The 12544-nt window shown below is 38.9% G+C and overlaps 1 protein-coding gene across 1 annotated transcript; it reads left to right on the top strand.

Moving 5' to 3' along the window:
- Positions 1-1401: 1401 nt before the first annotated feature.
- On the top strand, positions 1402-11934 carry PSKH2 (protein serine kinase H2). The gene is made up of 3 exons (XM_037802595.1): positions 1402-1586; positions 5191-5857; positions 11638-11934. Exons 1-3 carry the CDS (start codon positions 1402-1404, stop codon positions 11932-11934), a joined length of 1149 nt encoding a protein of 382 aa, XP_037658523.1.
- The last annotated feature ends 610 nt before the right edge of the window (positions 11935-12544 follow it).

Below are 12544 nucleotides of genomic sequence, written 5' to 3'. Positions count from 1 at the left end.
GCTGCAGAATGAATAATGGAACTATTGAAGACTTCTGCTGCCTCCCAGGTTTTAGGATTTATCGTAGGTGCTTCCAGTTTGCTGGGTGACACCTATCCAAACAATCCTTACCCCAGGGCTGTCTGAGGAAAGCAGATATTGTTCTTTGAGCTGCATCTTAACGTTCTACTTCTCTCTGTTCCCTTTTATTTTTTTCATTCTGCTTACATAGTCTATCCTGTGAATTAGGTCAAAAGCTCAAGACAGGAAAGCATGTGTTGGTCATCTGCTTAAAACCAACTTTCTCTCCTTGCTTCTGAATACTTGGAGAATTCTGAGAGTTCCTTACAAAGAAAAGCCCTTTATTTAGTAGTTACACTGCCTTTGTAGAATGGGCTAATTTTCTCTCAGCCATATTTCAAAACTTCCCTCAAAATGCTGTTCTTCTGGAAAAATCCATGACTAATTTATCACAACAAATGTTCCCTGTTGACTCAAACTGAAAAATAAATGAAATTAGAAGGGAAACGACACATCTGAAAGAGCACTGGACTGGAAGGAGATTCGGCCTCCAGTTCTGTTCTACAGCTTGCTAGCGTGTAATCTTGACTTGCTTGGCCTTGACTGAATTCACTTCCCACCACATCAAACACACACACACACAGATACACACACACACTCACTCACATGCTTACATATATATGAATACATAGAGGAAATCTATAAAAATATAAAATATATATTTTATAACATATAATTTTTTAAAAGATTTCATCCTGGTACTTGCATAGTGTGTTGGGTAGGGTTCTGGACATTTGATTTTGCTGCCAAGTTTTTGTCTTTAATGAAGGATGAGGGTAGTGTTTCTTGTAGCTGTAAGAGGTTAGTGGAGTGCCTTACACAGAACAGTGCAATGTATGAATGTACTAATGCAACACAGCACAGTGATACTTGTACTTTAAATGTTATAAACTCTGTCTTTAAATATATATATATAATATTCATGCCATCTGGATATAAGTCATCAACACTTAGAAGTCCTTTAGAGGACGATAACATTCATAGAATTATATAATTCTATATGTTCAGTTTGTCATTTTACAGAAGAGGAAACTGAGGTCCAGAGAATTAAGCCCAGGTTCCTATTTCCTAGTCCACTTTGCTCTTACCAACATACGATGGTGGTGACTGAAGATGGAGGAGTTCTGACTTTCAGTGTGCAGTGCTGAAGGCTATCTTCCTAACAAAGATCCCTCAGTGGGGTTCCTTTCCCAGCCTGTTCTTGTGGGTGAGTCGCTCTGTCCCACCCCCTCCCAGGTGTTCAGCGATAAATGGGCGGCCGCGCTGGCAGACCCCTCCTTCCTGAGCCCAGGCCCCTCTTGGGAAAGCCTGGGGCGGGGGTGGGGGGCCGTGTGGCCGGGCATGGGCTGCGGCGCCAGTAGGAAGGTGGTCCCGGAGCCGCCTGCGGTGGCCGGGGTCTCGCAGGAGGGCCGGGGCCCAGGCATCGCCGGGGGCTGGGGACCCGGGCTGGAGGTGGCTGCCGAAGCGGCGCGGAGGATGCAGGTGGCCCGCTTCCGAGCCAAGTTCGACCCCCGTGTCCTCGCCAGGTAAAGCGCCGGCCCAGGGGCTGGCCTAGGGCTGGTTGTGAAAGAGCTCGGAGGCAGAGGATGGGGAAGATTAGAGACTGAAAACGAGAGTCGGAGAACAGCAAGAAAAGGGAGCGAATTCCTGTCCTCAGAGCTTGGAAAGGAGGAAAGCCTCCAACCTGGGACAAGGCCTTGACCACCAGCCAGCCCAGGGTGGTGAAGAATCCTCTACTAAATTCCTGAAAAGGGAGTTCCTGAAATACAAAGGAGGCTTTGAGTCAGTCGATTTGAGAGCCACCCATGTCTCTTCTATCTTGTGCCATTGAGAACATTTCTTAACTTTTCTCCTTCCTGTTTCCACCCCTTTCCTTAAATGGGAATAAATAATAACAATAACAATTAATTGTTGTGAGGATAATTAAAATAATGCATGTAAATTATGTTGCCCTGCGCATGGCACAAACCTCAGGGTGTACCTTGTTCGTTACGTTGATCAAGGAATCACAGCATTCCCTTCCATTCAGCAGTGTTTGGTGGGACACAGTGCTGGGAGCTTAGATGGCTTCTAGGGACACTTCTAGACCTTTGCGTACTTGCTTCATGACAGTGCTTTGCCCAGAGTCTATGCAGAGCCATTTTCTGTCCTCCTTGGAAAATTCTAGTCCAATGACTTCTTATAGATCAGTCCAATAGCTGCTAGGCTTAGAGAAGAACAGTTATCTAACTGAACTTGGATCAGAGTGGACTTGTCAGGACTGCATTGGTTAAACATCATCTCTCGTCATCAGTGTGACAGGGAGATGAGGCTTGTCTGATCCAGTCTTTCTCTACTTGTACAAGCTCCACCTCCAGAGAAATCCCAACCTCTTAGAGTATAAAGAAGCATAAATATAAAGAGTATAAATAAAGAAGCTGAGGACCTCAGCATATAAGGGTTTTAGAGACTTTAGCTCAACATTCTTTAACCAATGAGGAGTCGAGCCCCAAAAGGTTAATAGTGGCAGAATGGGGTCTAGAGCAGTTGTCCTTCCTCTCTGCCCTTTGTTAATCTATTTATAACTCTTACAGAATAGAGCTGATAGAATTTAAATCTGACTATACTCACTTTCTTCTTGAAAGTACATTATAATTGTTTCTATCACACAGGTTGTGGTATTATTGCTTCCATGTTTCGTTTTTTATCGACGTTAAAAAAATTCCCAGTTTGTGGCAGCTGTGGTTTAATTAATATTTCCAATTTACATCATCTTTTGAAATGATGGGAAACCTCATCTCCTACAAAACTGCTCTGTTGGGTAGTTATGGAAGTGAAGGAAATGGAAGGACTTGTAAATGCATTCTCCCCTGCTTGATTCAACCCTCACTTAATATTTTCAAAATATAAATGATGGTGGGGATTAGTATGTGTTAATGGACAAATTTTTTATGCAGTTTAGGATCTCACAGCTTTATTGAGCAATTCATAAATTGGGCAGCATCCCATTCATAAAGTAGAAGGGAGCTCCACCAAGGGGGGTGAAAAGGGGGAGCTTATATAGATAGGGCTAAAGGAGAAGATAGTAAGGAAGTGTTCTGATTGGCTGGCTTTAAGTTTCCATTTTACACGGTTGGAGGGTGGGTCTTACGAGTAGGGAGCAGACTTACATTGCCTAGTATGGTATGTCGAATCTGATAAGCTATCTCTCCTGTACTGAAACTTATCTGTATTCCATTGTTGTTCCATTTTCTCAGAAAGCCCTTACAGGTCAATTATTTTGTCTTCTAGAAATTCCCTTCTCAGAAAGGGGTCCTGTCCAGAAACACCCTATGCAGAGATCATTTTATTTTACTTAGAATGTGTGTGCAGCAAATGATTCTTTAATCCAACAAACATTTATGACTCAAGTCATAAAGACATCCATGCTCCATGGTCATCAGGGGGTTGTGAGCAAGGATATAGCTTTAGGAACTTATGGGACATTTGTTATTTATTCTGAGGCCATTTATTTCAACTACTTTAAATCTTGGCTTAAAGCCTACTGTTTTCTCCATTGCCAAATGACTAGCATTTTCCCCCAAATATTTGTTATATGAAAGCCCTTTAACAGATTGAATAAAGCTTCCTTTTTGAACAAAAGAATGTAGTGCCCCAGAAATGGTCATTTGTCTGATATCTGATGATTAATTCCATGAGCAAATGAGTTTGTCTTGCAGTTTGAGGACATAGCAATAAATTAGGATTTGCAGAGTGCTTTCATCCATATTAAAGGTAATGCAAAACTTAGTTGTTCTGCAAAGCAATAGAAATTGAAAAGCCCGTGATTATCTTCAAAATCACACTGGGGGTTCATGTGAATAAAAAAGCAGAATTAGAAAGGAAAGAGGGGAAAGAATCCATTTAAGATTACTAAATTGCTATCTGTTTTGATAAGGTAATTGACCAGAAAATTAAATGCACTGTATAGAACAAAGCTGTTTTCTGTAACCTGGTAGAGCTAAATGTCATTTTTATTTGGTAAGCACAGGAATATAAGGAAAAAATAAGTAGGCAGAAATAAAAATTACAGAAAAACTAAGCTGAGCAAAAATAAATAATTCTAAAGCACAGACTGATATTTTCATTTGAATATTTGGTATTGAGTATGTGACTTAAATAGTTGCCTTTTCCATGGGTATATTAAATTTCTCTGTTCTATTCTCTGGAACAAAATTGCAAGAAATTTTAATAAAATGGGAAGAACATCAGATTATGATGCAATAAGGAGATCTGCGTTCTAATTTTGACTCTACAACTTAAACAATCAACAAACTAATCTGAGCCTCAAATTTTCTCATTTATAAAATAAAAGTGTTATCTTATTCTTTGAGCTTTGAAATCATGATTCTAAGTTTAGCATTTTCTCAACATTTCTTAGATAAAGGTAGAGGGCTACATTTTGTAGTATTCCTAAATTTATATAGAAATTTATGCTGATAACTCAAAGTTTACAATCCCTAATCTTTGAAATCCTAGTTGACTTCTTGGCCTTTCTGAGAAATAGTTACTTTACACATTATTGACATAAATCTCATGTAAATTTCTTTTCACTGCTTTGACATTGAAGGGAAGTGGGAAGTGGGGAGGAGATTAAGAAAAACCTGAGGCTGGAAGGTGACACTAACATCACCCCCACCCAACTTCTGAAAACTGCCCTTATAATAGCAAGGAAATTTTGATGAAACACATTTAAAGGAACTGAATTTGAGTTCCATCCATTACAGCTACAATCGGTATGGCCTTGTGAAAATCTCTTAACATTTTTGGCCTTACTTGCCTTATCTGTAAAAGGGGGAGAGTATTATATCCCCTATCAGGGTTTTGTAAGATAAGATTTTATATATATATTTACATAATAAATGGTAGCTTTTGTTATTGAGATTCTTTGTCTATCTATCTACCAACTAATTAACTTTCTATCACCGGCCTCCATTTCATAAAAGGATTTGGCCCATGTTTTTCAAGAAGAATAAACAAAGTTAAGCAATAATAAGTGAGGAAATCAGGGTGGGGGGACTATAGGGATAGAAAGGATAATATAAGGCACAGACTTAGATAAATTCGAGAATTGTTTTAGAGAGATAACAGATTTGGTTTTCTTCCCAACAGATATGACATCAAGGCTCTTATTGGGAGAGGCGGTTTCAGTAAGGTTGTCAGGGTGGAGCAGAAAGCCACCAAAACACCTTTTGCAATAAAAGTGATGGAAACCAGAGAGAGGGAAGGCAGAGAAGCGTGCGAGTCTGAGCTCAGCGTCTTGAGGCGGGTTAGCCATTGCTACATAGTCCAGCTCATGGAGATCTTTGAGGCACGTGATCGAGTTTACGTGGTGATGGAGCTGGCCACAGGAGGTGACCTTTTCGATCGACTCATTACTCAGAGATCCTTTACAGAGCAGGACGCTGTGAGAATCCTCCGGATGGTTGCTGATGGGATCAGGTATTTGCACACTTTGAGAATAACTCATCGGGACCTAAAGCCTGAAAATCTCTTATACTATCATCCAGGTGCTGAGTCGAAAATTTTAATCACCGATTTTGGGTTGGCAAACTCTGGGGACAAAAGTGGTGACTGGATGATGAGGACGCTCTGTGGAACACTGGAGTACATAGCCCCCGAGGTTTTGCTAAGAAAACCTTATACCAGTGCAGTGGACATGTGGGCTCTTGGTGTAATTACATACGTTCTACTCAGTGGATTCCTGCCTTTTGACGATGAAAGCCACATGAGGCTGTATAGGAAAATTCTGAAAGGCAAATATCATTATACGGGAGAGGTAAGTAATCATCTTATTCCTATGGTGTTCGCTAAGAACAGGCTTTGTCAACCTTGGCACTACTGACATTTAGGCCGGAAAATTCTTTTTTGTGGGAAGCTGTCCTGTGCATTGTAGGATGTTTAGCAGCATCTCTGGTCTATTCACTAGATATCAGTAGCACCCCCAGCCCCTAAGGTGTGACTAACAGAAATGTCTCCAGACATTGCCAAATGTCCCCTAAGAAGCAAAATCATTCCTGACTGAGAACCACTGGTCTGCAGTTAATGCGTGTCTAGATTACTGAATTGTCTGTGGTTAGCACACAATTTCATGTGCCTAAGCTGGCTGAATAGACTAATGTGTCTACTCAGCCCAAAATTCCTTTTACTCCTCTAATGCTAATAAGTAGCGCAATTACTAGCATTAAATTTCAGTTTTATACCTTTTTTAAAAAAAGATTGTTTTGTACAGTTTTAGTCAATCTCTTTTGGAGAGGACAGAAAAATAGGCAAAGAATCAGATAAGGAAAAGAAGAAAGAAGAAAGGAAGAAAAGGCCAGAATTATCCATATATATTACAGTTTACTTGTAACAAAATTAATTGAATATCTTGAAATAAGAGAAGGTCCTACATTTCTTTTTGCATGGTTCTGTACTTCTTAACACAGAATTTTTTTTTTTTTTTTAGGTATTTATCATGATAGAAATGACTTATCTCATTTAGCATGAGAATACTAAGTGGAATATGTCTGAGAAGTTTTGGGTAATTTTCATCTTCCAGTTCTCTAAATATAGTTGGTTAACAGGTCCACAAAAGAACTGAGGAGTGAAGTTGTAAGGATTTAACAGCAGCAACATTTTTTCATAAACTTGATCTACTTTGGTTTTAATAACAATCCTGTGCAAGAAATATGATGATTTCCATTTTGCTGACAAGGAAACTGAGGCCCTGAGGTTGTCCAGTCTTTTTGTGGCTGGGTAGGCTTTCTAGGCCAGATCCACTGACCTCAATCCCACGATTTTTCCTGCATTATGATGGTTTAACAGGCCACAAGGGCAGTATCTCCCCCAAACAGCAGAGAAAAACCAAACAAAGGGGAATTTAGCAAGGCAAAGGAGCGGGGGAGGGGCTGACTCTGGAAGGAGGAGTTATGAGGAAAGCTTCATTGTAACTAAGTGGATGTGAAAGCTGGTGAAGGGACTGAATGATGTCATCAGGTGACAGTTGGTCCAGAGTGGGAATTTGATCTGAAGTGTGGTATCTACATTTTTGGGTGGTCACATACCATGATTAGTCAAAAATTTTGAGCCTGTACATTCAGTATTTATTCATGTATAAAGTATATACTTGTATGTATATTAGTGTATTTTATACTTTATAAAACATAGACAAACATAAATTTTAGAGTAGGTAGCTAAAAATAAAAGAGAAGTTCTGGCATTTTCTTCCTGAACCCCAGTGAATAATCATAGAGACTATGCTTGGGAGCCACTGAGCACCATTCTGGTTGGGTGATGTGAGGACTGCCTTTTTCTCAGATAGAGTTGACTCCTGGATACTCTTCAGATGTTTTTTTTTTAATTGCTCAGGAATCTGTAGTTTATAACCTGTGTTTGAATAATGAGCATTGCTGGAAAACCTTTTTATCCAGGATGCCAGTTACTTTATTTTCTGTAACTGCATTTCAAACCTATATGCATTTGTGGTCTTCTTGATGAGCTCTCCATACACCTTGCTGCACATATCTCATATTCATTCCAGAAGGATTCAGTTGCTTGTCTTACGATATTCCAAGGGAAATCTCTAATTTGACCTTCACTTCAATAGTCTTGAGCCCAGATAAATGTGTCTGGATCCAGGGCCACGTAGGTGTCTAGCCAGCGTCAGAGGCATGCCATTGTCAGCATCAGCCACAGATCGCTTTGTCTAGACGTGCAGGGTTTGCATTTTCTTTTTCCCGTGTTTCAGTATTTGGCAAATATGTTCAATTGTTTCATGATTTTTATTTTTGGAATACATGTTTGTCATATCTTATTCACCTACATAAACTCAAGGGAAACAAAGATTAATTCCTTCACTGCTTTCTTTTGATTCAAATTCTAGGTTAATAGCAGTGCTAAAAAATTGGAGAGTTTGATGTCTATGTGCAGAGCCTGATTTTTCCTTTCACAAGGGCAAAGACAATAGATCATAAAGATTCCCTTATTATTCCTGGGAGGTACAATTAAAAAAAAAACAACAGCTAAAATTGTGTTTGAGATAAAACAAAGCAAGGCAATTTTCTCAATGTTTTTTCTTTGTATAGGACAAGGGATCCAAAGCTAGAGTGTTCTCTAGGTATGTGCTATGTGTTGGTAAGTAATGTAGAAAACAAGTTTGAGAATAAAACAACAGTCCTTTTGTCCCCATCTTCACAAAGCCACTATGAATTGCTGCTATTGTACTTAAAGTATGTGTAAATGCTGCAAATATTGCCAGAATAAATCCCCAAAACATCAAATAGCTAGTTGCTCATATTGTACTGTGTCATCTCTCTCCACATGCTGAATCCCACTTGTAGTCGGCTGATTGGGAACAAGGAGGGCTCTGTTCACCACAGAGCCCTTAATGTTCTTCCTTCCCCTTCTCTCTCCAGGCTATGGGGAGGGAGGTGGCCTAAATCCAGATTAAGCTTTTAAAGGGAGAGAAAAGTTGCTGATTTCTCAGTCCATTCTGCTTTCCACCATAGCTCATTCTTAGGGTCAAAGGGACTCTAAGAATTAAATTATCCACAAAGTGGGAAACACTAACCAAATATTAGTGTAGTTGATCAACAGCAGCTGCTTTGCTCTGTCCAGCTTGTATGAATGTAATGTGGGAACTCACATTGCTGATGACAGTAATCTTGACAGACTTCCAGAAAGGAACTCACTGGACACAGAATTTGGAAGAGAATTTCTATTTGTGTTTTTTATTCTTTGGCTAAAGAGACTTTTTTTTCCTCTCTCAAAAGTGGATTTTTAGGTCCACTGTGTATTCAATGGCACAGTCTTCCAATTATTTGAAATAGGTTTTCAGATGTGATATGCATTGATCTATAAAACTGAGAATATATAATATTCAGGGACTGAAAGATTTAGTGTTAGGATGTCAAAGCAATGCACAGATTCAACACAATTCCAATCAAAATTCCTGAGGACTTCTTGGAAATGGAAAAGCCAATCATCAAATTCATATGGAAGAGAAAGGGGCCCTGAATAGTCAAAACCGTCTTGAATAAGAAGTACAAAGTTGGAGGACTCAAATTTCCCAATTTTTAAACTTATTACAAAGTAATCAAAACAGCAATGTTACTGGTATAAAAGGACAGACATACAGATCAATGAAATTGAATTGAGAGTTCAGAAATAAACCACCATACTTTTGGCCAATTGGCCTTTGACAAAGGTGCCTTGTCCACTCAGAGGGAGGAGAATAGTCTCTTCAACAAATGGTGCTGGAAGAACTGGACAGCTGTATGCAAAAGAATGAAGGTGGGCTTCCGCCTCACACCAAATACAAAAATTAACTCAAAATGGATCAGAGACCCAAATATAAGAACTAAAACTCTAAAACTCCCAGAAGAAAGCATAGGGAAACATCTTTAGGGCCTTGTGTTAGGCCATGATTTCTTAGACTTGACACCAGAAGCATGAACAAAAATGAAGAAAATAGATAAAAGGGACTTGAAAAAATTAAAAACTTTTGTACATCAAAGGAATTTATCAAGAAAGTAAAAAAGATAACATACAGAATGGGAGAAATATTTGGAAATCATGTGATAAGGGTTTAATATCCAGAATATACAAAAAAAAAAAAACAAAACACCTACAACTCAACAACAAAAAGACAAAGAAACAATGAAAAAACTAGAAAAAGACTTGAACAGACATTTCTCCAAAGAAGATACACAAAAGGTCAATAAATACATGAAAAGATGTTCAATGTCATTAGTCACCAGGGAAATGCAAATCTAAAACTCAATGAGATACCATTTCATACCTAGTACAATGGCTACTATTAAAAAATGGAAAATAAATGTTGGAGGGCCTGTGTAGAAACAGGAAAGCTGGCTTATTTTTGGTGGAAATGTAAAATAGTGCAGCTGCTGTGGAAAACAGTTTGGCAGTACCTCAGAAAGTTAAGTATAAAGTTACCATATGTTCTAGTTTGCTAATGTTGCCGGAATGCAAAACACCAGAAATGGATTGCCTTTTATAAAAGGGGGTTTATTTGGTTACATAGTTACAGTCTTAAGGCCATAAAGTGTCCAAGGTAACACATCAGCAATCGGGTACCTTCACTGGAGGATGGCCAATGGTGCCCGGAAACCTCTGTTAGCTGGGAAGGCACATGACTGGGGTCTGCTCCAAAGTTCTGAGTTCAAAATGGCTTTCTCCCAGGACGTTCCTCTCTAGTTCCTCAAAAGTGTCACTCTAAGTTGCTCTTGGGGTGTTTGTCCTCTCTTAGCTTCTCCGGAGTAAAAGTCTACTTTCAATGGCCATCTTCAAACTGTCTCTCATCTGCAGCTACTCTCTCAGCTTCTGTGCATTCTTCAAAGTGTTCCTCTTGGCTGTAGCAAGCTTGCTCCTTCTGTCTGAGCTTATATAATGCTCCAGTAATTTAATTCAGACCCACCCTGAATGGGTGGGGCAACACCTCCATGGAAATTATCCAATCAGAGTCATCACCCACAGTTGGATGGGGCATATCTCCATGGAAACACTCAAAGAATTACAGTCTAATCAGTACTGATACGTCTGCCCACACAAGATTACATCAAAGATAATGGCGTTTTGGGGGACATAATACATTCAAACCGGCACACCACATGACCTGGCATTTCCACTTCTAGATTGTATACCCAAAAGAACTGAAAGTTGGGAATCAAACAGATATTTGCATACCAGTGTTCACAGTGGTGTTATTAACAATTGCCAAAGGTGGAAGTAACCCAAGTGTCCATCAACAGATGAATGAATAAGCAAAAAGTGTTATCTACATACAATGGAATATTATTCAGCTGTAAAAGAAAATGAAGTTCTAAAAAGGAACAGAACAAACGTATGGATGAACCTTGAAGACATCATTTGAGTGGAATATGCCAGGCACAAAAGCACAAATATTGTATAATCTCTCTTATAGGAAATAAGCAGAATATGCAAATTCATAAAGTCAGAAACTAGAATACAGATTGCCAGGGGCTGGGTGGGAGAGGCCAATCTGTTAATGTGGTGTGAAGCTTCTAATTGGGAAGATGGAAAATTTGGGCAATGGGCGCTGGTGATGGAGGCAAAATTTTATGAATATAATTAATACCACTAAACTGTATACTTAAAAAGGGATAGAAAGGGAAATTTTAGGTTGTATATAAGTTACCAAAAACCCCCCATAGAACTCTACAACAGGGTGAACCCTAAAGTAAATAGTGGGATAAAGTTAGTAGCATATTTATAATAATATTGTTTCACCAATTGTAACAAAAGTACCACTCTTCTGCAAAATGTTAATAATAGGGAAAACTGTATGTGTGAGAGGGAGATATATAGAAGCTCTGTACTTTCTGCATGATTTTTCTGTAAACCTACAACTACTCTAGTAAATATATATATATATTTACTCCAGTAAATTTACTCTAGTAAATATATATATAGATCCATATATATATATAGGATCTATATAATTAAGAGTATATAATAATACGATTTTCTTTGTGTCTATGTGTGCATGTATATATTGATCTATATATGTACATAATACTTATTTATTTATTTTCTCAGCCTTGGCCAAGTGTTTCCCAGTTGGCGAAAGACTTTATAGACAAACTACTGATTGTGGACGCTAGTCATCGCATGTCAGCTGGCCAGGTCCTGGATCACCCCTGGGTGATCATCATGGCTGCAGGGTCTTCCAGGAGGAATCTTCAGAGGGCCGTTTCTTGGAACCTCATGCGGAAGTCCTCTCCCTATTCACAGGGTCCCGGATCTGCACAGTCTTCTAAGTCATATTATCCTCACAAATCAAGGCATAGGAGGAGCAAGAGAAACTTAGAGGTAGAAGAATCACCACTTTTGTGATGGATGACCTTTAAAACCATTTTAGCTATTTTAAGCCAGATTTATTAACTGCATTAACAAGATGAGGTCAATGGGGACCGTTTCACACGATTAAGGCACTCTAGGGAATCCATTAAAGATACGGACTTTATTTTTTAGAATAGTTTTTAGGTTTATAGAAAAATTGAGCAGATAGTGCAGCAAGTTCCCATTTACCTTCAGCTCCCCTCCACATTCTCCCCTAATTATTAACATCTTACATCACATTTCTGTGGTATGTTTGTTACAATTGTTGATCCAGTATTGGTACATCATGATTATTAACTAAAGTTAATAACTACAGTCCACTTGTACAGTTCTTTGGGTTTTGACAAATACATATCATGGCCTGAAAATCCCCTGTGCATCACCTATTCATCGAGAACCCTTGAACCCTCAACCCCTGACAACCATTGATCATTTTTCTGTCTCTATAATTTTGTCTGTTCCAGAATGTCACATAGTTGAAATCATATAGTGTGTAGCCTGTGTAGATTTGCTTCTTTCACTTAGCAATACACATTTAAGGTCCTTCCCTGTCTTTTTGTGGCTTTATAAAAGCTCATTTCTTTTTTATCGCTGATTAGTATTC

Source organism: Choloepus didactylus, chromosome 14 (assembly GCF_015220235.1).
Source record: "Choloepus didactylus isolate mChoDid1 chromosome 14, mChoDid1.pri, whole genome shotgun sequence".
NCBI lineage: Eukaryota > Metazoa > Chordata > Mammalia > Pilosa > Megalonychidae > Choloepus > Choloepus didactylus.
The sequence above is the reverse complement of the archived record's forward strand: the minus strand, read 5'-3'. Positions and strand labels throughout refer to the sequence as shown.

What these genes read in the sequence shown, in the direction of transcription:
- PSKH2 (XM_037802595.1), top strand. Translation starts at nt 1,402, where the DNA reads ATGGGCTGCGGCGCCAGTAGGAAGGTGGTCCCGGAGCCGCCTGCGGTG. An exon ending in GACCCCCGTGTCCTCGCCAG is followed by an intron (nt 1,587 to 5,190) that starts GTAAAGCGCCGG and finishes TCTTCCCAACAG; the next exon opens with ATATGACATCAAGGCTCTTA. An exon ending in AATATCATTATACGGGAGAG is followed by an intron (nt 5,858 to 11,637) that starts GTAAGTAATCAT and finishes TTATTTTCTCAG; the next exon opens with CCTTGGCCAAGTGTTTCCCA.